This window comes from Kogia breviceps, chromosome 5 (assembly GCF_026419965.1).
Source record: "Kogia breviceps isolate mKogBre1 chromosome 5, mKogBre1 haplotype 1, whole genome shotgun sequence".
In the NCBI taxonomy this organism is placed as follows: Eukaryota; Metazoa; Chordata; class Mammalia; order Artiodactyla; family Physeteridae; genus Kogia; species Kogia breviceps.
Window position 1 is genome coordinate 104305873 of NC_081314.1, and position 25768 is coordinate 104331640.

Sequence of the window (25768 nt, forward strand, 5' to 3'; positions counted from 1 at the left end):
TATTTAACCTTTGGAGATCTATTTAATTATATTGAATTCACTTTTGAAGTTTTTCCAGAAACTTTATTTCTTATGATTTACACAGTCTTTTTTTCTATATCTATGATAATTTATTAAAAGTCTGTTAGAATATCAGTATTAATTGATATGTTAATAGAAATTAATACAACATAGAAGAATACTTTTATAACAAAATTATATTTTTATTTAATAAAAGTTTAAGAGAAAGTAATAAATTAACCAATTTATAAAACCAAAAACTTCTGAATAGACTATAATATAAGAAGATGCACAATACTTGAGATTACTCAATATGAAAAATACATAGGATGAACTTGAATTACCTAGTCTCTGAAAAGATTCTAAGCTTTCTCTGATTTTCAAATCTAATATTTAAAAATAAAGCAATAATTCATTTGTGTAAACAGTGGGGGTAAAAACATAACCTACTTTATCTTGAACCAAAAGATATATTACAATAATATGTTTGCTGCTGCAAAGCCTTTTGTGGTTGCTGCTAATTACATTTTCCACTTCAAATTCTTTAAAAGGAATATAGGTACAAATTGACTCAGTAAATATTTATCAGGTAAGGAAGTCCAGAAGGGCTCTGAGTTTCAAAGAATGTATGTAAAATACCAGTAACATCTTTGTTATGGATTTTTCCCTTCAGCTGAATACAGAGCATCCCGTCTTCCTATGTTATTGGATCAAATCATGAAATTACATACACCAAGCAAATGATGCTATAGGGAATGTGTAGCACTAACACTTTAATTAAGATACAAAATGATAATCTGCCCGAGGGTGTTGCTAAGCATTTGATGACCTCCAATTACAGTAGTAGTAGCACTTTTATTTGATAACTAGATAACTAGGTAATTAAAAACATGTAATTAAAACAAAGCCATATCCTAATTTATAAAGGCAATGAAAACAAAGAGCAGAGTAAAACCCCATTGAAAAGTAGTTACTACATCATTGTAAGGAGATACATTTTAACTGACATATCTTATAAGGAAAATAAAAGTCAAACCTTGTCCTATGCTTTCTTGCTAAAATACTCTTGTAGACCAAGTGGTAAAGTAAGTTCCAAATCATAAACACAATACAAAATGATTTTATCCCAGTGAGCTTTTGCCAGTCCAAAGTTATTGTGAATGGTATAGGGTGAAAGACAATGTTGGAAGATGGTATAGAATTACCGTATAAAGTTTTAAAGAGTAAGGCCAGAACCTCACTTCATTACTCAGGAATAATTAATTACTGAGCACAGGTATATTACATTTTTTAACTACCTGCATTGTCACCACATTTCTCACCAGATACAAGTGGGCAGAATCCTTTAAATGTTGTCCACTTTGGAGCCCGGTATGAAGGGTCGTGTGGATCTAGGTTCCAGAGAGAGGAAAAGGCTTGAATGTTCATTAACAACCATGAAGGAAGGAACTGGACCAAGCAGGAGCCTTTATCTTAGAGTTCACAGACATAAGAGTTGTATTTTGCCTGGTGAACTTGAATGGCAAGGGTCAAATAAGGCGACTCAGCTAAGAAAAAAACCAAAACAAAACAGCATACGGCCTAATTGCATCCATGAACACAGAGACTTTCTAGATGTCTCTTTAAAAATGAACACTTCCTTGTATTCATGAATCAGTATCACCACTAGCAATACTTTTCTTCTTTCCTTGTCTCAGACACAAATGAACCCTCCGATCCACCAACAGAGCTTGAAGTGTCACTGTCCCTTTCAGAGTGACACAGACCTCTTCCTCCTTCTGGCAAAATCCTCTGCCTGAATGAAGTTGGAAAGAGCCTTAGTGAGGTCTGAGGTCTCCGTGCTGCTCCCAAAGTCATACTTCTTCAGGCAAGGACACAAGCAGTGCACGATGGCCCGGCGGATGTAGCCGTCAAAGATATAGTAAATGAAAGGGCTGATGCAGCCGTTGGCAAAGGCCAAGGGCCCACTCACCTCCATGCCCCACTGGAGAAAAGCTGAAGGAAAATAGAGTTCTTGCTGCAGCCCAGAGACAATAGCCAGGAGCTTGAAAGTATTAAAAGGCAGCCAGGAGAAGACAAAGGCTGCCACAGCGATAAAGATGACCTTTATGGATTTCCTCAGCTTTTTGTTGTGCTTTCCCGACTGCTGGTAACGGACACACAGCTTCCTTGTGATACAACAGTAGCAGGTCACAATGCTCACCAAAGGGGCAAAAAACGTAAAAATTAAGGCCACCAGGCCCCAAACCAGTTTAACGGGAGTGGCCCTCTTCTCTGCACAGTATGGCTTACCATCAATCAGGGTGAGCTCCCTGGACAGAAGAGTAGGCAACCCCAGGAGGCAGGAGATAAACCAGACACTGGCACAGACTCTATACGTGCAGTCTCTACTTCTGAATTTTCTGGATACGGCTGGACACATGATGGCCAGGTAGCGGTCAACACTCATGCAGGTGAGCAAGAAGACATTGCAATGCATGTTGACTGAGATCATGTAGGAGCTGCCTTTGCACAGGAAAGAGCCTGTCCTCCACAGTCCTAAAGATGCTTCTTTATCCACCCAGAGAGGCAAAGTGATGATGAAGATGAAGTCAGAGGCAGCCAGGTTGATGATAAAAATGTCAATCAGTCTTCGGCTGCCCCTTTTGAAATGCAATGCACTCATGAGGATGACGTTCCCCAATGCTCCAGTCAGGAACACCACTGCGTAAAAGACCGGAAGGAAGACTGATGTATGAGGAACGTGGAAGTGGGTCTCTTCAATATCAGGATTTTGGCTTGTAACATAGAAATATTCCAAATACACCGTGGTTGCTTCTGGGTCCATCATTGGGTCCAGCAGGTGCCAAATCTGGTAAATTTTCTTACCTAGGAAGTTTTTGTATGAATTCTAGAATTCTCAAGGCAGCTTCTTTTATACAGTGCCTGCCTCTTCTCCCTGCCCCACCCCCTTCCTTAAAAGCTCTTGGGACACGCATAAAAACAGAGATTAAAAAATACAGTTTCTACCAATCCTCAGAAAGGGCCCACAAGGAACACCACCCTGAGTGGTATTGGGTAGTTGTGGTTATGGTTTTCTTTATTTGCATTTGCCCAGGAAACTGAGGTGCTTTGTGACTTTTCTCTTCAAGATATTCAATTTGTTTCTTTAAATCTCCAGAGATTAGGAAATGAATTAACTTCTTCTCCTTACCTACTTTAAAGACATCTTTGCTTTTCTGACACTGAGAATCCTTTCGATCTAGCCTCCCGTTTCACATACAGTATACTGTTTTACTTTTAGAATTTTAAGGTGGTGATGTTGTCGATACTGTTTTCATTTACATCATTGGTGAAATGTGAAGAAAATAGTCTTCCATTGCATAAAGAGTAAGTTGACATTTCCCCAAATCATACCAGTCCACATCTATGGCAAACATGATGATTCTAATTAGGGTACTAGTTTCTTCCCATTTATTTCGCTCTTTCAGTTCATGCATAATTGATCCTGTTTTGTTCGGTAAGTTTTTAAAAATACCCAAAATGCTGGGACCATGTCTTGTGCTTTTATCATTATTAAAAAAATTTTTTCACTACAATTAGCTCAGAACCTTGCACGTAGTAGGTGCTTTGGAAATGTTACTCATGATCCAGTATAATTTAGCAAGGATGATATTCCTTGGGGTTTAACTGTGGGCATTGCTGTTATTTATGCAGCTTACAAACACAGGTTTAAAAGTCACAAACTGCTGTTTTTCCGCTGTTAACCTGTTATTATAATTCAACCAATTAAGTTCCCTTTTGTTAATGTTAATATCCTTGAGCAGGAGATTTTCTCCCTACTAACCCTCAAATAACTATCCTTCAACAGTCTCTAGATCCCCTCTGATCTTTTCTTCTTTACGCCTCACCTTGATAGCAGTGATTTTTTTAGCTTTTGAGCTCTGACTTTTCAGTAAGCTCCTGCACACATGAGTGAACTTCACTTTTGGAATTACTGACTTGGCAACAGGCAGAACAATATTAGGTGACATTACAACGGAGTGGCCAGTATAGGCACTATAAAAGGAAGATATTTGGTTCCTTCAAAACACTTGAGAGGGCTTCCCTGGTGGTGCAGTGGTTGAGAATCCGCCTGCCAATGCAGGGGACACGGGTTCGTGCCCCGGTCCGGGAAGATCCCACATGCCACGGAGCAGCTGGGCTCATGAGCCATGGCCACTGAGCCTGTGCTTCCGGAGCCTGCGCTCTGCAACGGGAGAGGCCACAACAGTGTGAGGCCCGCATACCGCCAAAAAAAAAAAAAAAAAAAACCACTTGAGAAACAGGCTAATATCAAAGAGATTCTATCATATTTTTCTCTCATCTGTTTCCTTTTATTTATTTGTATTTTACCATAGTAAAATACAACAAATTCTGAAACTGACACCTTTTATTTCAATTCTTTACTGGCCAAAATGGCTCAAGCCTCCTTCATACCCTCTGTCCTTACTTTCCCTCCATCTCATTTCTTCGTCAAAATTACAGTTTCAGGTTGATACTACTATTGCATAGATGAAAATATAATTGTTAAACATTTGAAGTCCTTTCTACTGAATTATTTCTCCCGTAATTAATATACTGAAAAGAAAGATCCTGCCTGCTGTGCTCCTTCCTTCTGTCTTCTTCCTGATGTGTTCTATTGCCACCTCAGTCTCAGGCATTTAGTCTGGGTCAGGGGAGGATAAGGGCTACCTTGATCTGGGGCAGCCCCAGAAAGTCACTTGGGAGTTGATTTACCCGCCTGGGTCTACCTTCTTTTGTCTCCTAGGCTGCTCTGTGTTGTTCCTGGAGGGGGTGTGGGAGGGTATATTCTTCACTAAGTATAGGCTGCAGAGGAGATAAACTAATTAACTTTTTGACATTGCTTGGCTAGAAATCTTTCTCACTGGGTAAGCCTTAACTATTTAATAGAATATTTCATTTTGTCAAATAGTTTGAAGTAGGACAATGTTTACTTGAAAAGGACTGATGGGGTAAACATGGAAAATTTAAATATTTAAACACTATGTGTGTGTGTGTGTGTGTGTGTGTGTGTGTGTGTGTGTGTGTGCGCGCGCGCATGTGTGTGCATTAAAGAAGCAATTATATGTATATATTTTAAAATTTCTTTGTAACTGTACTTTAATTGTATTATTAGAATTTTGCATGCAGAAGTTCTTCTGGTATTTGAAAAGCTAAGCTTGATTCTGGGGCTAAGATATTGAAAAAAATTGTTTTAGATATGTCCCAAGAATTCCACATAAAAGAACTATAAAATGGAAGAGAGTTCCTGCTCATACTCTAGAGGAAAACATCTGTCTGCACATTTATTCTGTAGGTCTTAAATTTTCTTTCAGCATTCCAAAGCTGTTAGCCTGCTGAGGTAAACTATCTCAAATCTGACTTCCTCAGTAACTTTGAAGCAGCTGTAGACAAAGTGAGTTGCTTTATCATATATAGTCACTTTGGCTTATGGTAATTAGTGGTAGAATGTTGCAGTATGAGAATACCCATCATGGATCAACAGTATCTTGGGACCCAAGTTAGAAAATAAATTAAGTGTTTTAAGCCAAACAAGGGAAAAAACAGCATAGTACTGGTCTTTTAATAGCTCAAAGAGTACAGAGCTATTATGAGACAGAACCCACAATAAAAGCTGACTAGATAGAGTAGGGGAGGTCATAGTTCTAAATAAATTAGGAACGACCATCATTTTTAACTTTGAATGCTCTTTGAAATAAACATGAGGAAACTAACAGTAAAATAACCAGCTATGCACAGACCAAAACTCAAAAACAACACTGGACACCATAAGCATATGAAATGGCGGTATGAACAAGGTGATTACCCCACAAAAAAGAGTAAGCTGGGCTTCCCTGGTGGCGCAGTGGTTGAGAATCCGCCTGCCGATGCAGGAGACACGGGTTCGTGCCCTGGTCCGGGAAGATCCCACATGCCGCGGAGCAACTAAGCCCGTGAGCCATGGCCGCTGAGCCTGTGCGTCCGGAGCCTGTGCTCCGCAACGGGAGAGGCCACAACAGGGAGAGGCCGGCGTACCGCAAAAACAAAAAAATAAAAAAAAAAAAAGAGTAAGCTGTAAATATCAGTAACTGAATTACAGCACACATGTCACCTCTCAATAATTGTTTTTTCAGAAAAAAACAACAACAAAAAACGCTCAACTTTCCTCCTTCATCCCTGGCAGAGATCATTGTTTTCAGCTTTGTGTTCTTTAAGAACTTTTACAACGCTGCTTCTAAAGTACTTATTATCTCATTTTACATGGCAAGTTGTTTTGGCCTCTGACCTCCTGAGCTGATCATGAGCAACTTCAAGGCTTCATGAGCAACATGAAACAACTTGAAGAGACCATCGATATCTCTCCACCGGCCTCTAGCTTATAGTATTTTTCTAACTAAAGTCTTTTTTTTGCCTCTTAATGTCATTGTTTTGAACCTGTGGGTGCCAGACCACATTACCCATGTTAGAGTCACCTGGGATGCCTACTAAACTGTAGCTTTCTGAAGCTGGTCCCAGATCTATTGAATCAGAGTTGTTAGGAGTGGAGTCTAGGACTTTATATTGAATAAGCCCTCAAAGTGATTCTTAAACACACTGAAGTTTAGAGTCCCTGTTCTAATTTATACATCTTAACCAACTTTATACAGTATGCTTTGTTATTATTTTGGCTACCTTTTTAAAAAGTTTAAAAATCACCACTAAATTTGAACTTCTTAGAAGTCTTCTGGCCTGGATCTCAGCAATTTTTAGGAATTCATTTAGACTTCTGAACCCTCTCTTATTCTGTGTCCCAAATTCCTGAGATAGGTTCAGAATTGGCTCAAATGTTGAAAATGGGGAGAGAGTACGTTTTTGTCCACTGAGGCATCTGCTCAAGTGGATCTACTATCATCGTGCAGCCAAAGCTGTGACTACAAGCCTCTGCTGCACAGGTGGATTGAAGGTTTTGTGTGAATACGGCCTCCCCAACTGGCACTATGATATATTACTTCTTATTTTCTCTATCAACCACTCTCACCCCCATATTAGAAAGGATTCATTAGATTAGGTAGCAGATAGCACAGCAGAAAGAAACCTCTGTTCGTACATGGTCTACTGATATGTCCCAGAATAAATGGCAAAGATCAGGAAGCAAACTATTTGTTTTTCATAAATCTTATCAATCAGAGTGATTATATACTCATTTGTTAGAAACACTGTCTTACTTGAGTATCATAACATGTATAACCATTTAAATAGTCCAGTTTAAGAGCTCTGTTTATAGTCTAAGAGTTAGTGATTTTTTTTTTTATTCTGACAGTTACTTGGAGAGTTTAGTGCAATATAATGTAATATATCATGCCAGATTAAGTGGAACCTATTTGCCATTATCAGTGTCCTCCCCCACTTTATTTTTTGGATTATTTCCCTTGGTACCTCATATTTATGTAAACAGCAGTGATATTAGTATTTTAGGCACACTTCAGGCTTCTTCATAATAGTTGATTTAATCTGGATTTAGGTTGGGTACAGCAAAAATTGTATTTATTTATACTGGTGTCCCTCATACCCAGCACAGTGTCTGGCATACAATAGGTGATCAATAAATGTTTGTAGATCTGGACTGAATTATGCTTGAGTTTTGAGCCATTTGCAATGAATAAGGACTTTTCACAAACTTCTCCAACAGCTTCTATTTTCCATGATTACTGTTTTTTTGAAACAGCAAAGGTCTGAGTTGCTGCATCTTTTCTAATCAGAATGCATATAGCCTTCCTCCTTTTTCTTTGTCCATCTGCATTTCCCACTATCTCTGTCTTCTTGCATATTGCCTTGGCTGGAGGTGTAGGATACATGAATTCCCCAACGAAACTTTAATGCTGTGGACCTATGACAACCATATTTCGGAGCTACATTATCCTTCTTCCAGCAGAATTATAAGTCATAAAATTTTAGAGCTTTAAGTGACATTAGTGATCATCTAGTACAACCATTTTACTAATGAGGACACTGGGGCCCAGAAAGAGGTCATCTACCAAAGATTCACATTGATGATTTTAAAATAAAGGACAATTTAAATGTAAAGTTCTCATCTACATATGGTCCATCCTCTGTCCTTCAGAAGCATGGACATCTGAACAACTATAGTTTGTTGCTCTGTGTAACATTTGACAGGAATTACTAAGAGGAAAGAGCTATTTTGGATGTAGTTTTCTATTTTCCTTGTCCTTGATTAATTTTGCCATTGTTCTATAGTGAATTGGTACAAAGAAATTCGAAGGTTGACACATCCTTTTGAGGGTAGTTGTTGACTGGAACCCATAATGTGCATATATTTCTATTTTCCTCCTTTCTGCACTCCAAAGTTCATAAGGAAAACAACCAGGACAAAGCTCTGTGAGGACCTAGATGGGTGGGATGGGTGGGGGGGAGGGAGGTCAAAGAGGGAGGGGATATATGTATATATATAGCTGATTCACTTCATTGTACAGCAGAAACTAACACAACATTGTAAGGCGATTATACTCCAGTTTAAAAAAACGATATGAGAAAAATATAATGTAGATATATCTTGCTTAATATAATTTTTAATTTCTAAAAAAAGTGCAATTAAAAATAATATGTAAGTATATTAGGGAATTTGGTATTGAAGGGAATTCTCACATAAAGAGTTGTTTTGTAAGCACATAATATAAACAAGTTATAATACCCGCATATCTAGATTGTCGGTTATTTGGTTTATTTAAAGTATAGTGTAATTATAACGCCTTCTTGCTGAAACTAGAACCATCCTTAACAAATTAAGCCAGAGGTCTAGTTCAACTTCGCTTTTAAATCTAAATTTTGTAATCTGTATTTGGTTGTACTAAATCATCTTTAATATTTGTGAAACTATGTCAGGCAGTTACTGTTTCCCAAACAGTGCAGTAAGAAATGGAAACAGACATTTAACTCCACTAATTCATTAAGGATTTATTTTGCCTATCCACACGACCAGCTGCACAAATAGAAGACAGAAACACCCAAGATGTAGAGATAAATCAGAAATATAGTTGTGTGCTTAGTGGTACTGGGTGTGATGAGATGGTTCAAGTCTTCTGGGCTGAGTGGGCAGGACGGTCGCAACCTCAAGCACGCAGACATTCCCAGGTCCATATACCAAATTGCTGATTGAAATGTGTCTTGTGCATTTCCTAGGCATTCTGCAGACTTAATGGATGAAGGTGTCATCCTTGTTTGCAGGTCTAACCAGGAACATCCACCTCCTGAATCATGAGGACTTACATATGCTTTAAGTCCAGCCTGGGAATCTCCTGGGCAGAGGTAAGTAAGGATGCCTGAAATCTGGTCCTGGAAAGTCTTTCCTAGTCATTTGGCAGTTAGTCCAGAGGTTCATAAACCTCCTGATGGGAGCAGGGACCAAGATAAATGGCTTACTTCCAGCCTCCAGGGGAATTGAGAGCTTTAAAAAGGTGTTTATACAGTACTGATCCTACTCAAAGATTACAGGTGTTGAACAAATATTTGCAAATACTAATAATTTAACAATTGCTTACTACGCTCCAGGCTCTGGGCTGGGTATTTTATGTGTATTTTCTCATTTAATCCTTACAATGATCACGCAGGATAGGAGCCACTGTCAACATCATAATTTAGAGAAAAGTAAACTGAGACTTAAAGAGGCTAAGTAAATTGTCTAACGTCACAAAGCTAGTCAGCTCACCCCAGTATTCAAGCTTGAAGTCAGTTATTCCCTGGGCTCAGTTCCCTTGTTTGTGCACTGAGGTGCTGTCTTCCTCTTCCTTTTTTAAACTTCTCTTTAACCTGGTTTTATTTACCATGCAACTTCACTGGAGAGATAGTTCCACTCCACTGGAGAGAGAAGGTAGGGGATTTCTAATGAAGCCAATGGATGAAAACATTTCCTGGTGAATACATGCATTGAGGAGTCTTATTGCACATCAACAATTTGCCTGGGCAGCTCCTCCATTTTCTCTAGTTGGTGTCTCTGACAAACTTCTCCTATGACCAGATATTCTACATGAAAATCCAGTCATATTTGAATATTATATTCGGCTATTACTTTATTTTAATTAGGTACTGGATGTGAATATCAGTTCAGCCATTCAGGCAAAAGAACTATAGCTAAAAGTAGAAAAACAAATGATACGCCTTCAGTCTGTCAGGGGAGTGGAAATTTAGTATCCACTTGGGCCTCCCACCTTTCTCCTGTGCTGTGTCCAAATTCTAAGGCATTTGAGGGACGAGGAAGGGTTTGAGAAGCCCTCTGGTCCTTCAGTTGGCTGCCTCTGTAGGTAACTCTTGAGAAATCCATCATTTGCTGTTCTCAGAGCACATTCATGAGTCCACACACGTCACTAAAAAGATGTCCCTGCTTCCTGTCTGTGGATTTCTATGCAGTACTTGAAGGCTTAGAATCATTTTGTTGCCTCTGTACCATACAGTCATCTGCAATCTGAGGTTGTCCATGACCTTATCTGCTTAAGGCAATATTCTCCAAATTTCAGTCTTTTTCATACTACATAAATTTTTAAATTCACTTTTTTGACATATCTGGGACCGTCAGTATTAACTTAAATTTTTCTTCAACAAATTGTAATTTATTTTAAAAGGAAACTTGACTGCAATAAAGAGAAAACTAATATCGCTTGCCACAAAGAGAAAGCAGCCACAAACAAAAACTACATGAAACCCGAAGAATGTCGTTACGTTCTCGTTGGATACCTTCTGTCAGGTTACATCCTTCTTAGTCTAAACGTAATCAGTAAAACCAGAAAGACTATCTGCTGCAATGGGAGTGAGGTTGTGGGAGAGAAAATCAATGGGTTAATATTTTAAAAGTACAATCGCATTGCTGTTCATAAGCAGGGTGGTGGTAGAGATAGCACAGGACTGGAAAAATTTGAGTCATATTCGTCACAATTAATGACTAGTAGTGACCAGAAATAGGTCGCCTTACTCGGTGGACCTTCGTCCCCTCCTTAGTAAAATAGAATCCATCTGCTCAGACTGCCCTTTTGCGCACCTAGGGAGCTGAACTACATCTCCCACAATGCACCGCGCGGCACCGAGAATGCTGTCCACCGCCTCTCGCAGCTTTTCATCTGTCCCTCCTACAACTCCCACAAGCCCCCTCGGCTCCGGGGCCAGGCCGGGCCCGGGGAGGAGGCGGAGGCGCGGGAGTTATGGAGGGGGCGGGCTCTGCAGGGAAGTGCGTCAGAGGAGGCGCGGGGAGAGTAGGGTGCTGTGGTTTGAGCTTGAGAGTGAAGCTGGCGGAGCAGGAGGATGGGCGGTGAGTGAGCGGGGCCGACGTCGCCGGGCGGGGGTCGCGTAGCCGTTCGGTGTTTCCAGCCGTTTGAAGAGGGGCCCCCTCCCCGGGCGCGGCCGGGGCTGTGCTGGTTCTGAGAGGGGGCCTGGGGCGGGGCTTTTCCCTTGGCCGAGTGGTCCGAGGAGGGGCCTGCTCGGGTACCTGAGGCCCCTGGCCGGGGACCGCTCAGGGCTGCCCCGCCCCAGCTCCGGCTGGTCTCAACCACCCCCGGCCCCAGGGTGCGCCCCGCGAGGTGACAGCGCCGGGCGTCCGGCCTGGGCGAACCGCCGCTGCCGGTGCTCGGGACCTTTTAAGGTCATTTGAGAGCCACCAGGAGGAAAAAGGATTAAAAAGAATAAAAATACAAACCCAACTTCTGGAGTTATCGTTAATTATTGTAATTGCTCTGATCTCTCCTGAGTCACTTGCTATTTCCCAAACTCAGCAACCCCAGTTTGCGAGCCCGTTTTCGTGCTCCTTTTTAAGGTGTTTGGCGCGGTCATGGTATATACTTGCAGTATTTGACTAAGCTTGATCCGCCTTGAGTCATTTTACTGCGGCCATTTACTACTGCCAGTGAGCCCTGTCCATGCCTTGGGAGTGTTAATATTTGCCTAATCCAGAGTTTTCTTTCTGGCTGAGGAGGGATCATTTAGTTTGCAGATGAGGAGGTTCAGAAGTATAAGGAATGGGTAGAGTAGATAGGAGTGAAGACTTTAGCAGCGTAAAAGAGCTTGGTTTAGCTTTAATGGATTAGGGGCAGATTGGGATCTAGCATTATTATATGTTGTTATTCTCTTTGCTATGCCGAGCACCTGGAACAACCTTCCTTTCTGGGTTAACAAACATTTTCACCTCTCTTTTAAATAGCTCCTTACTCTTAACCTTGTTTTAGAAGGTTTCCCTATGCAGAGGAAACTGGGAGGAACCGATTTCCTCTGCTTCCTTTTCCTATGCCTTGTTCACACTCAGACCCAGAACACTTAATGCTCTGCAGTCTGTCATTAAAAATTTATGCAAGGTACATTGCTGACTCTGGGCATGTCTACTGTTTGTATCTGTAATGTGTATGTCCATTTCAGTGTTGTCTGTTTTAGTGTGCAGGTGATAGACTAGAGAACAAGACCTCTGTCTCCGTAGCATCCTGGGTATGTGAGCATTCAATAAGTACTTTCGTGATAATGAGTTTTGTTTTGAACTTAATTAAAAAATGCTTGCTTCCTTTTTTTAAAAATTCATTAATGATTATACATTACTTTAAAGAGCCTTGGGAGGGGGAATAGGGTAAAGGGTGATTTTGACATAATTCCTTTTAAAATCTGTTTGTCCTTGAAGTCTAACTTTTGTTCTTTCTTCAACTTTTAAACAGAGCAGTCTGAATGCCAGAATGGATAACCGTTTTGCTACAGCATTTGTAATTGCTTGTGTGCTTAGCCTCATTTCTACCATCTACATGGCGGCCTCAATTGGCACAGACTTCTGGTATGAGTATCGAAGTCCAGTTCAAGAAAATTCCAGCGATTTGAACAAAAGTATCTGGACTGACTTTGCTAGTGATGAGGCAGATGAAAAGACTTATAATGATGCACTTTTCCGATATAATGGCACAATGGGATTGTGGAGACGGTGTATCACTATACCCCAAAACACATACTGGTATAGTCCACCAGAAAGGACAGGTATTTCTCTTATTTTAACTTTTGTATTCTTTATCTACTCTATAATAGAGAAGTGATGTGATGATGGCCTAGTTATGTATAAGCAGGTTTGTGGGTTCTTTCTCTCCCCAAAGAAAGAAATCTTATGTATCTCTTTCCTCCCCGTCACATCCCTGCCCAGCTTCCATGAATTACCATCGTACTCATTAATATTGGTTGGATGAGTAACTGTCCTTATTTGGGAAAATCATTTAAAATCTTTGTACTTATTTACCCACTCATTAAAATATTTGTGTTAAACTCACATGTCATGAGAAAATAATTGGAAAAGAACACTGGAAGATTTCAAATACTTAGTAACTGATAAAAAGGACTAGTATCCAAAATGAAGTCATCACATATGAATTGATAGTCATTTTATATGTAGCTGTGTTTTAGTTGATATTATCATTTGCCCACTAAATCTTAGAGGATATAATTCGACCAGGTCTGTGTTTAAGTCTGCATATTTGAGACTGTTTTACAACAATCTTGATGGAGTTTTTAGGTTAAAAATATCCATTACAGAAGTAAAAAAAAAAAAAAAGCGTCTAAGAAACTGCCTCTCAGGTTTATTTTGTAAGCATTCTTAACATTTAAAAATTTTAATTTCCAGTTATTAAGATGGAAGCTTTAGAGTTCTTTGTAAGGAACAGCTTTATAAATTGTTTCTATTTATGACTACTTCTCTTGGGCTCTTGGTGGGAAGCACTGTATTCAAAACACAGCACAACAGGCTTGAGTTACCATACGTGGGAAGGCTGATAGTTGTGATTTTGTATGGAAAAAAAGTAGTTTGGAAAGAGGTGAAAGTTGGTTAAATTTTATTTAAAATGTTCAATTCTATTTATGAGAGCATAGGAGCACTTGATATTTGAATCTTAGCAATCGTTTATTATTCAGTCAACAAATATTTATTGCATTCTTTCATGTTCCAGGGCCTAGGAGCTTGGAGTACATTAGGGGAAAAACCAAATAAAAATCCCTACTCCTGGGGAGCCAACATTCTAATAAGGGCTGACAGGCAATAAACAATAAATAAGTATAATAGTATAAACAGATTAAGTGATTATATAGTAGAAGATGACATGTGCTATGAAAAATACAGCACAGTAAAGGGGGTTTGGAAATTCATAGGGAAGGGGATGTTGGTGGGCATAAGTTATGCTATTAAATGTTAAAGGCAAGATACACTGCAACAAGAAAATAGCACTTGAGGAAAGACTTGATAAAGGTGAAGGAGTTGACCATATGGGTAGTTGTGCAGGCAGGGAGAATCATTTAGGTTGGAAGGAACCACTGCAAGGGCCCTGTGGTGGGAGCATGATTGAAGTATTCAAGAACCAGCAAGGAATTCCCTGGGCTGGAAAGGAGGGTGCTGGGGAAGAGTTGGGTATGTGTCAGAGACACATCCTGGGAGAGGGAGTAGGGCAAATCACGCAGGATTCTCTAGGGGTGATGAGGGCTTTGGTTTTTACTCTGAGTGTGATGGAGCCACTGGGGGGCTTTGTGAAGAGGAAAGATAATCTGGTCACCTCGGAAGATGTGCTGAAAACAGGTGGCTGGCCAAGACAGGAGCCAGGAGACTTAGGAGGCTATTGCACCAATTCAGATGAGAGATGATTATGACTCAAGACCAGGGTGGTAGTACTGAGCAGTGCCTGATTCTGGATATATTTTGACGGTAGAGCCTTTGGGATTTCCTGATGGAATGCATATGGGCAAGAATGACTAAAGTTTCTGGTCTCAGGAATGAGAAGAATGGAATTGTCATTACCTGAAATGGGGAACATGGCTGATGGAGTAGGTTTGGGGGAGAAGATCAGAGTTTCTATTTATTTCAGTCTTTGTCCACTCCTTCTTCCTAGTCTTCTTACTACCTATTCTAATTCATTTTACTGCTCCTCTTACTGTGCCTTCCTGAACCCATGTCTTAAGCTTGCTGCTGAGAACCATTGGTCCTTTGGGCATTGGTGAAGCCTATGTGTCACTCAGGACCAAAGAGGTTGCTGTCTCCCCTGAGAACATTTTTCCATGTCACTTTTTATTTCAGAGAATAATTACTAAAAGAGATTTTTGTTAAATGTTTAAAATTAAAACAAGCAATCATTGTTATTCTCGTTCCAGACTCATTTGATATGGTCACAAAATGTATCAGTTTCACACTAAATGAGCAGTTCGTGGAGAAATTTGTTGATCCTGGAAACCACAATAGTGGGATCGATCTGCTTCGGACCTGTAAGTAGTTTGAACGCAGCAAGACAATTGGGAAAAAAAGAAAATAATTTTATTTCCCTTTTGTTGAACTCTTTTTGGAACAGGATGACATTGTACATTGTGTCAACTTGAAATAAGGTCTTTAACATTATCCCAGCAAACTCTGTTCTGTTGATAACACATTTTAGAAGTTAGATACATACTTACAAAATCACAACTGTGAAGTTGAGCAGCTAATACATTGGGTGACAGAATCCAAACCATCCAAAAGATGTTATTGATGGGCCCATTTAAAGAGGAAATTTAACAGGGATAAATAATACATTTTTATATTTAAGTTAAACACTTCATTTATCTGAGTTCAGATTGGGATATGTGAAAAAAGTTGACTGCAGGCTTTATATGAGTAAACTAGTATCAGGCCTGCTGAAGTACTGATCCAGTCTTAGATGGTACTAACCAAGGTGTAGATGTCAAAAACAAATGAAAGTATTTATTACGAGCGTTCTATTCCTTGATGGTCAGACGGCCTAGGACATGACGTCTTCATATTTGGACCTAGTTTCTAGGCTATATAGAGAGTTACTGGAGCTTGCCTGGAAGAATGACCACGTCATGAGAAGGAACATTGAATAAATGACAAGTATTCAATTTTGCATTGTAAATGCATAGGAAGAAGTTTATTACTAACAGAGTTTGAAGGGAAGTTAGAGAAAAGACTTTTATATAGTTCCAGAAAGTAAAACTAACACTAAAAGGTAAAGTTTGGTTTAGAATTGATGTTACTACATTGATAATAATTAAAATAATTTGAAAATGTAATGGGATGCTTTGTAAAGTCATCAGCTTTTTTTCCCATGTTGTTGAGGGAATTTATGGTAATTAAAACTGCAACTTATTGAGTGCCTGGTATATACCAGATCCTCTGCTTTGTGCTTTATGTATATTTGTTTAACAGGTCTTTTATAATCTCTATTCATTTGCTTGTTATTCCTGTCTTAAGATCCTATAAGAACTTAAGTTTGTTTGTATGTAGAGCCAGAATGTTTTGCTTCAAATCTGGTTCTACCACTTATTGTGTTACCTTGTACAAGTTATTCATACCTTTTGTTTCAGTTTCCTCATTTATAAAATGGAGATAATAGTAATAGTACCTACTTCATAGAGATGTTGGGAGGTTTAATACACAAAGCATGTATAGAACAGTGCCTGACACATAGGGAGCCCTCAGTAACAGTTAATTGTTAGTGTCCTTTTACTTTTATCAGGAGAAAGTTAGCATTGTTTTGAATAACGTGCTTTAGGAAAAAACCTCAATATTAGCATACTTCATTCTCACTTTTTGAGAAAAGTTTCAATTAGAATATGAAAGAAATTGCCATTGTGAGAAAACTGAAATCATGGTAACATTTCTTTTCTCTCTCTCTCTCTCTCTTTTTAAAATCAGATCTTTGGCGTTGCCAGTTCCTTTTACCTTTTGTTAGTCTAGGTTTGATGTGCTTTGGGGCTTTGATTGGACTCTCTGCTTGTATCTGCCGAAGCTTGTACCCCACCATTGCCACAGGCATTTTCCATCTCCTTGCAGGTGGGTCTTGTCATCACACTTAGTTTTACCTACTTCTTGTCTCCTTAGGGATCCCATATTACTGCCCTGTTGTGTTGCCTGGGAAGCTCTTACCATGCCCTTATCTAGCTATGTTTTTTTGTTTTTGTTTTTTTCTAAATTTTCCTCCAAGGTCTGTGTACACTGGGCTCAGTGAGCTGTTACGTTGCTGGAATTGAACTACTCCACCAGAAGCTAGAGCTGCCTGAGAATGTGTCTGGCGAATTTGGATGGTCCTTCTGCCTGGCTTGCGTCTCAGCTCCCTTACAGTTCATGGCTTCTGCTCTCTTCATCTGGGCCGCTCATACGAACCGGAAAGAGTACACCTTAATGAAGGCATATCGTGTGGCATGAGTGGGAAGCTACCTGCTTTACAATTGCCATTTTAATGATTTTTTGATATTAATATTTTCCCTTATCTGCCCCCCATTGTTTTAAATTTAACTCTTTTTTTAATGGGTATACCATTTTATCCTGAAAATCCATTTTATTTATTCATGCAGACAGTTGTTTCTTAAAACCACTAAAATTTATATGGAACCTGAGTGATTCCATCTTTCAGTCAAACTAATCTAGGTTCAGAGTCCAGACAAAAAAAATGGGTAAACTCTTGGCACAAATTTGTGAAAGAAAATTGGTAGTAGGAGGTTGACCCAAAGCAAGTTCTGCTGAGGTCTGTTGGATAAAGTATCTGTTTAACTGGAAACTCTAGGTTGTTTGGGAAACAATCATTGTCAAAACTTATGTTCACTTTGCTGTTGTAGATAGCCAGTCAGCCAGAGGTGTTAGTGCTGTTTTCAAGGGCTTAGGCTATCTAAAATAAGGAAATTATCTAAGATCTTTTTCTCTAAATATTGGCATATAACTTCATCTGAGGTGAAATATCTTCAGTTGTTTATCTGTACTGTGTCTGTTTACAAGAAAGGAAGTGTTTACATGGAATTTTAACTTTGTAACTGCAAGAATTCCAGTTCAGCCAGAGAAGAGCATTAACCTTATTTTACTTTTTTTTTTTTAACTCTCCTTAATACGTCAATAGGATTTTCAGTATCGCCAAACCATTTTGGATTTTTGTTCCTTCCCTCATCACACACCAGACTTATTAAAAGAGTGCTTTTTTTTTTTTAACACTACATTGGGATCACAGAGTAAAATTCTCCAACTGCCGTACGTTTATTTCAGCTAAGTACCATAAAGAAGGTTACACCATAATGACCCTCTGGAGCTAGGAAAACTACCACAAGATCTAAAGCTTTGGTCATTAACTTCCAACTATGGTCTTTATTTCTTGTGGTGAAATGATGTGCCTTTCCTTGCCTAATCCCTTCCTGGTGTGTATCAACATTATTTAATGTCTTCTAATTCAGTCATTTTTTTATAAATATGTCTATAAACATTGAACTTTAAAAAATCTTATTTATTTATTCCATTACTGTAGTACTTGACAGATTTTAAAAAAAATGTAACTTAGTAATAATTTCTTACAAAATCCTAGATCTGTCTTTTTTAAAAAATAAAAAAATGAGAAGAGACTCAGAATTGTGTATAGTGTCTGAGTTGCTTAAATCTCAGTACCTTAGGATAAAGAAGTACAGGATTCTGAATGAGGATTTTGTGATTTTCTGTGGGAAATGCATTGTTGCTCTATAGGCCTATCTTTATGTCCAGTGTTTGGGTCTCTGTTTTATCTTCCAGAAAATGTGGGAACCCCTTGCCCCCATTAGAAAATAAGAGACTATTTCTTATGCTTCAGCGTTTTAAAGCATGTTTTCAAAGTACTTTTGTGATCATTGTGTACATACTTAACGTGGCTAGTTTTTCATAAAGTCATTTAATGGCTGTGGATGTTTATGTTGTATATTAATCAAGTGGGCTTCTGACTTACAACAAAGCCAATATTACTCTGCAGCCGATTATTGCCTGTGAAATGGCTAGTTACTCATTTTTCTACCTCCTCCTAACTCTTGAAGTTTCATTGTCTTTCAGCACCTTTTGTGGAAGGTAGAAAAGCTAAGTGAACAAAACACAGCACACTTTTGGGAATGAGATTTTAAAATTATTGACCAACATGACATTTTTGGGTTTGGAAGTTATTTATTTTATCCCTGCCTCTTGTCACCCCAGAATTACCTGGAACTTACTCTAACACCCGTCTTTAGTGTGCATTGAGGAAGCTTAGTCAGGATCTGACTTTTGAGCCTCACCAGTAGCACCCTTAAATATGGAAAGCTAGCACCATAAGCCGTGGTGCTGAGTATGTGTTGTTTAAGCACATTTCAGAGTAGCTGAGTTCATTCTCTCCTGCAAAGATTTTTTTCTTTGGAATACAAAGGCTTGCATTGTTTCACTTGATGTGTAAATATTACGGTTTTTCAGCTGTCTAATGATTCTAGTCAAGTAGAACCATATGAAATTACTGATATTTGACCATTTTTGATTAAACTGATACATAAAATCAGCGGCAAGGAAAGTGCTATTAATCTCTTTTCACCTAATCTTTGAAAGCAGCCCCTGAAGTGTAAAAAAATAATTTTCAGATTTTTCAGAATGTGAGTTTTATGGCAACTTAAGAAACATGTTTTAAAATCTTAATTTTATGGTTCCTGATCTCATTTCATGATGTGAATAAATGTCTTCTATATCCTTTTTAGCAAAGACTCATTTTAGAAAATTTCTTAAGGATAGCCATAAACACAGTAAAAGTTAATACAATAAAAAAGGCAGAATTTATTTGTTCAATTAATATTGTGTGCCTGCTGTCTAGGTCATAATATACTAGGGTCTTGGGAATTTAATTGTAATGTGTTAAAAGTTTTACCTGGTCTAAGTATTGGTGTGTGTGTGGTGGTGGGGCGGAGGCAATGGATAGAGTTAAGTCACAGGTGAACTGATTGGTGACCCCAGTGAGAAGGAATTGACCATATAACAAATCAATTTAGAGTTTGTTTTTCCATTGCAGAGACATTGCTAAGTTGCAGAGTAGCACTGTTAAAACTTATGTAATATATATCCAGTCATTTTCAATTATTGTAAAGTAGTGTGAGGGCATTTTAAAATTTAACCCTTTTGTAAGCTTTCACCAGAAATGAAAACAACCTGTTGATTTAACCTGATTTTGCTGGTTGCAACACTTTGAAAAGTTTCCCAGCAGCTAAAGGAGCAGGTAATGTGTATAGTGCTGAAGATGCAAACTGTTACTGCATGAGCTCCACCCAGCTCTGTCCTGGCCCAGATGGGTGAAGTCTCTTGTCCTCCTTTGAGCCCTCTTCTCTTAAGGAAGTAATGATTCAGACTTGAGAGAAATAAAACAAGGAAACACATCTATGTATAGGAATTCTTTTTCTTTTGCTCATCAGGTGTTCCAACAGACTATTATAATGAGATATATTTTTCCTTGGATCAAACTATGATATATGCCAGTGTCCTGCAAATTCATTATGTGAAAAGAATAAATTACAGTAATTATTTGCTCTCTAGAAGAAGAGATTGAAATCCTCTTCAGTGTTAAAATTTCTGTTAGCAAAATTAATACGTTGACATACTAACACCTGCACACTTTCAGCAAACTTGTATAAAGCAAGACCCAATTTATATTACTTTTTACCTTTGCAGAGTTTTAAAAAGATGGAATAAGGAGAGAGAGAATTCTCTTTTGTCTTCACCTTTTAAAATATTTGAGTTATGGGGTAATGTATCACCTTTCATCTTCAGACTCTGTCTCAGGATGTGAAATTTACCTCACGTCTCCTACAGCCCCTCCCAGTCTTCTAGCCTGTGTTCTTGTTTTTCTCTGCTCAGCTTGTATTGTCATTGCGATGTACACAAGCAGCTTTGAGTCTGTTGTTTGCATAATCTCCCATGGCACCTTCCTCACAGTCCTTAGTCTTATCTTCACAGCAGAACTATGCCATCCAGTTTTTCTGTTAGTCTCAGGGTACCAAAGAGGGCTGCTCAGAACTATTCAGCTGATACTGTTCAAAAATTGCTGTTTGACTTCAGTTGCTTGACAGTTAACCCCCACTGCCTGTTGATTTATTACCCTGTAACATGTTTTTCAAATCTCTACAAATATTAGTTGTTGGAAACTTGTATTCTTTTTCTTCAACTTCCACGGATGGAGTTTATGTTCTCTTTAAGGAGCACATATTGAAATGAACTCTTCCAGTTTCTCCAACACTTGTATGCTTCTCCCTACAAGAGAAGAACGTATTAACTGATTGGAGAGATTGCTGGGAGCATGGCATCCACAAAAAGCAACAAAGTGTATAGTGGTTAACTATCCAGCTCAGGAGAGACAGCATACTAAATTTGTAATCCCAGGTCTGTCACTTAGCCTTTCCAAGTCCCACTTTTCCCATCTGTGAAATGCTATGATTATCATACCTGCCTCATAGAGTTGTAATGAGGATATTGCTCAGCATAAAGTAGCCACTCAGAAATGCTTGACTGGCTGCATTAAGAGTGGATGGGGTTACCCCTAGTGACCTGGCCACCCCATGGGGTGGTTCTCAGTCTATGCTGCTTATTGGAATTGCCTAGAGAACTTCAGAAAATACTTGTGCGCTAGAGATTCTGATTCAGTCGGTCTGGGGTGTAGCTAGGTCACTGATATTTTTAAACCTTTCCAAGTGATTCCAGTGAGTAGCTATGTTTGAAAACTGTTTGAAAGCTACATTTGAAAGCAAGAAATAGGATTCTCTCTTCTTGGCAGATTGTTACAAAGAGACAGTGGGCTCTGTAGAGTAAACAGACCTGGCATGCTGCCTGCCTTCTAGAAGCTATTTCTTTCCCGTGCTTTCAGGCACTCTCTTCTGCTGACATCTGGCTCTTTGAGATGGGCCCCAATCCATCACACCACTGCTGGCTGGAGATGTACCAAGAGTCTACCTGCAGCCCAGGATACTCCAGTGGTTGGTCGTAAGGTTCAGATTTGGCCGGAGGTAATAGAAAGAAGCCTCATTTGTTTTGGCTTCGATTCCAAATTACCTTCTTTAATTCAGTACTTTCAGGGACCCTGTAGAGGGGGGGTGACTAGGCCTCCATAAAAAAGGTGAATACTGTGATCCTTGTCTGTTTATCAGTTCACTGCATTACTTCTCTTTTCATTAGAACCAGAAAGGACAGACATTAACCTCTACACAAGCCAGAAATGCTTGAGAATAAACATATAAAATGAAGATGAACTAGTACTTACCTTGATAGGTTGTTGTGAGGGTTAGATAAGAAGGTACATAGATCCTGAAACATCAGAGGTCAGTAAATACTAGGTATTGTTAAGAGATGAAGGCAGCACAGGGGGAGGAGGGCAGCCTTTGCCTGGCCTGTGTGATTAGTCTGCAGGAGCTGGAGCTGCTGTGGCTTGTCCTGTGGTTGCACCCCTGCAGGGCTTAGGGCTACAGTGTCGGGGAGAATCTAGTTTCCTGTTAAGGTTTACTTCAAAACAGGTAGAGCTTCATTACAGACAGGCTCTTTAACTATTCTTGCATGTCACAATGGAAGGATTTTTTTAAAAGATTGTGTTTTTATCCTTTTTCCCAAACAGGTCTGCACCAGTGTGGGATTTTTTGGTCTTTCAATGATTTTGGTAAGCATCGGTTGGTGATTTAAGGTTAGCTGCATCAAAAATCTGTCTTTATCTTGTTTAAATTGGATCCAGGTCCACTGAGAGAACAAGAGGAACTTGGATTCCTGTGGCTTGTTCTCAGGCTCCTGAAATGAACTACTACCACATGCAATACAATTTGGTTTGGACGGTTCATTTTAAGTGCTGAGGGTAGCAGTGGATTTCAGGGACACACACCAGAGGGCCAGACACTGAGCATTACTCATGAACACTTACAATAAGTTGCAAAGTGGCACTTTTCTTGCCCTGCCTGGACTTAAAGGAGCATTCAAAGGTATGAAAGATAAGAAATTATCTAAAAAATATCTAGAAAGAATTCAAACACTCGAGGCTAAGACTTCTTCCAGGACTTGATTAGGGGCAGCAGCATCCACTTTTATTATCATAACTATGCAACCATCCCCCATGGCAGTGGTCCCTTTCTCTTCCCATTTGAAATAAAAAGATGACAGGAGGAAGGAAAGGGAGGAAAAGGCCTTGAGTCTTTGCATGGAGGGTGCTGCGGCCCAGCTCTGCCTCCACCAGCGACGGTGGGTACGGATCCCACCCCCCAACTACTAGACAGCCTCCTAGGTGGACAAGCAGAGCTACTCTCTAGTTAACCCATGACTTTCACATCTAAATCACATGCTTCGAATTTAGACATTTGCTTATAACCCCAGCTCTTCTTTTACTGTGTGAGAACCTTTGGGAAAATTCTAACACTTCTGAGGTCTCAGTGTGTTAATAAAGTCCCCTTTTCATGTTTGTTGTGAGGCTTAAATAACATAATACATGTAAAGCACTCAGCGTGGTGTCCAGCGCATCTCAATAAATGGTAATCATAATTGATCAGCAGATGATTTCAGGTTCCCAGCCCTGCCTTCTCTCCTATGCTTTAGGTTTAAATTTCTAACTGCCTTCAAGGCAGCTCCATTTGAATCTTTTCATGATACCTAAAACTTAATATGGCCAGATTTGAACTCATTTTTCTTTTCATAGTTTCTCCAATTCCCATTTTCTTTGTTTTCCCTATCAGCTAGACTTTCAGTGGTGACATCATCTTTGATTCCTCCTGTTCCCTTGCCTTAACCAAGACTTTCTGATTCTATGTAATGTCTATCTCACTAAAACCCTGCTATCCTACCCTGGTTCAGGCTACTGGATGATGACAGTAGCATTGCTGCCAGGTCTCTCTGTAATCCAATTCATTTTACATATCCTGCTAGTCTGATATGCAAAAGCATAGATCTGATCACATCAACTTTTTTTTTTTTTTTTTTTTTTTTTTTTTTTTCGGTACACAGGCCTCTCACTGTTGTGACCACTCCAGTCGCGGAGCACAGGTTCCGGATGCGCAGGCTCAGCGGCCATGGCTCACGGGCCTAGCCGCTCTGCGGCATGTGGGATCTTCCCAGACCGGAGCACGAACCCATGTCCCCTGCATCGGCAGGCAGACTCTCAACCACTGTGCCACCAGGGAAGCCCCACATCAACCTTTTGCTAAAAAACATTCAATGACTCCTCATTGCTTATAAAGCAATGATTCTAGAAGCAATCTGGAATTGTCTAAATTTAGTCTCACATCCAAGATCTAGCATTAGCTAGTTCCATTTTTGAAACATTTTCTGTTCCCATTTTACTTCAGTCAAACTCACAATTAATTGTACCCAGTTAGCACTTTCTTAGATCGATGCTTCTTGTTATGTTGTGTTTCTGGAATACTGTTCTCCACATGCTCAAATCTTGTCCATATCTCTTTGTTGAAATTATATCGTTTCAAAAATCATGACCATTTATTTACCAAATAGAATAAAGTTCACCTCAAATGTATTATTATTTTGAATACTTATAGCACTCTGAGTAACGCGCCCCCCTGTAGCTTTTGTCACTTTCTACCTTGTTTAACACTGATCACATATTCTCTTCCCTACTAGATTTTGCTGCCTATTTATTTAATCTTTGTATCTCACGACATCTCCCACATAGCCTTGCAAAGACTAGTTTCTCAGGAAATCAGAGGGAAGTTTTTGAGTGAATAACCCTTGAAATTATTAGAAAGCCGTACTGTAAAGTGTACACACGAAATTAGATTATCTAGGAAAGCATTTGAACTGATAGACGAGCTCAAATTTAATATTATGTTGCTACTTTGGAGGGAAAGCTCTGCAACAGTCCTTCAAGGTAACTTTGAGATTTATAGATACAACATTTTCCCCCCTGAGCTAGCAGAGGAAGAGGGTTCATATTTTTGTCAGTTGGGATGCCACGTGTACAATTTAACTCAATCACTTAGGCTTTTGTGACTTTTGCTCATTTCATATGAAGTGCTATACTAGAAAATATAAGTTTTCTGCTGCCTTGGTTAGGATAACTCCCATTTATTTTTCTAGTCAAAGCTTAATATTTATTTCATCAGCACAGTTTTTCCTGACCCTCTGTCTTGAGTTAGCTCTCCCTCTTATGTGTCCACAGTGCTCTGAAGTTCTTGAATGTGGAAAACAGGAAAGTCCAAGTTTGAAAGTGACTCTGTTTAAACTCCATGGATCTGTTCTTCCCATACCTCAGTAAAATCTCGGGTAGGTCTTGGGGTTACTTAATAATTAAGAAAGTAGTTCTTTCTGACAGCAGCATGAAAGAGTTCAGTCCTGTCTGATAATCACATTTCAGGCCAGTTAGTGAAATATTAAAACTAAAACACCATTCAAAGTTAAAACTCCATTCTCCCTTGGCTTAGTTTTGCCTCTGGCTGGGAGGTCTGAGACTTGAGCAGCTGCTTCTCTCTGTCCTCTGTCACTTTTTCCTGAGACAGTGACTCCGCTGTGGTTAACACCTGGGAAGAGTGGATTAGGAACACGTACGGTTTGTGTGGCTGTACCAGTTGACCTCTGACCTGGGGCTGCAGAGGCCCATGCATGTTGCTGCTTTCTCTCCTAGGGGCCACTTTGGGGAGTTTCTCAGAGACCCCCTGCTCTGCAGACTTTCAGACTGCAGTTCCTTTAGCATGAGAAGTCAGTGTCTCTCCTTCAGCTGTCGGTTCACCCCTCCCCCCTCAGTGTCCGGGGTGCTGGCCGGCTGGCTCATCTCCGTTGGGGTCCTAGCGCTCTCGGGTTGTTCAGGAGTTCTCATTTACTAGGATCCCAGGTCAGCTCCTTCTGGGGGGAGGACATCTAGTCCCCAGGAAACAAGAAGCGCTAATGAATAAATACCTGGATGGTGGGAATGCAGGTCTCTCCCAACTCAAACTGGGGTCTCGTTGCTTTGCTGCATCAGTCCCATCCAGCCAAGCCCTTACAGCTTTTAGCTTTTCAAGGGGGAGT

At 39.6% G+C, this 25768-nt stretch overlaps 2 protein-coding genes across 8 annotated transcripts; one reads left to right on the forward strand and one right to left on the reverse strand.

The window, feature by feature from the left end:
- Positions 1 to 1750: 1750 nt before the first annotated feature.
- GPR15 (G protein-coupled receptor 15) lies at positions 1751 to 2827 on the reverse strand. The gene has a single exon (XM_059064854.2). It carries the CDS (start codon positions 2825 to 2827, stop codon positions 1751 to 1753), a length of 1077 nt encoding a protein of 358 aa, XP_058920837.2.
- An 8297-nt stretch (positions 2828 to 11124) lies between these two features.
- On the forward strand, positions 11125 to 25027 carry CLDND1 (claudin domain containing 1). Of its 7 annotated transcripts, none has more exons than XM_067034871.1 (7): positions 11290 to 11314; positions 12434 to 12477; positions 12699 to 13008; positions 15154 to 15264; positions 16691 to 16828; positions 22389 to 22430; positions 24924 to 24971. In XM_067034871.1, the coding sequence occupies exons 1-7, from the start codon at positions 11308 to 11310 to the stop codon at positions 24929 to 24931; spliced, it is 660 nt and encodes a 219-aa protein (XP_066890972.1). In that variant the 5' UTR covers positions 11290 to 11307; the 3' UTR covers positions 24932 to 24971. The 7 variants fall into 7 exon arrangements, with proteins under 7 accessions (XP_066890970.1, XP_058920860.1, XP_058920861.1 ...); XM_067034870.1 differs by lacking the exon at positions 24924 to 24971 and adding an exon at positions 23756 to 24280; XM_067034869.1 differs by lacking the exons at positions 22389 to 22430; positions 24924 to 24971 and adding an exon at positions 16980 to 18918 and having other exon boundaries at positions 11125 to 11314; positions 12412 to 12477.
- The last annotated feature ends 741 nt before the right edge of the window (positions 25028 to 25768 follow it).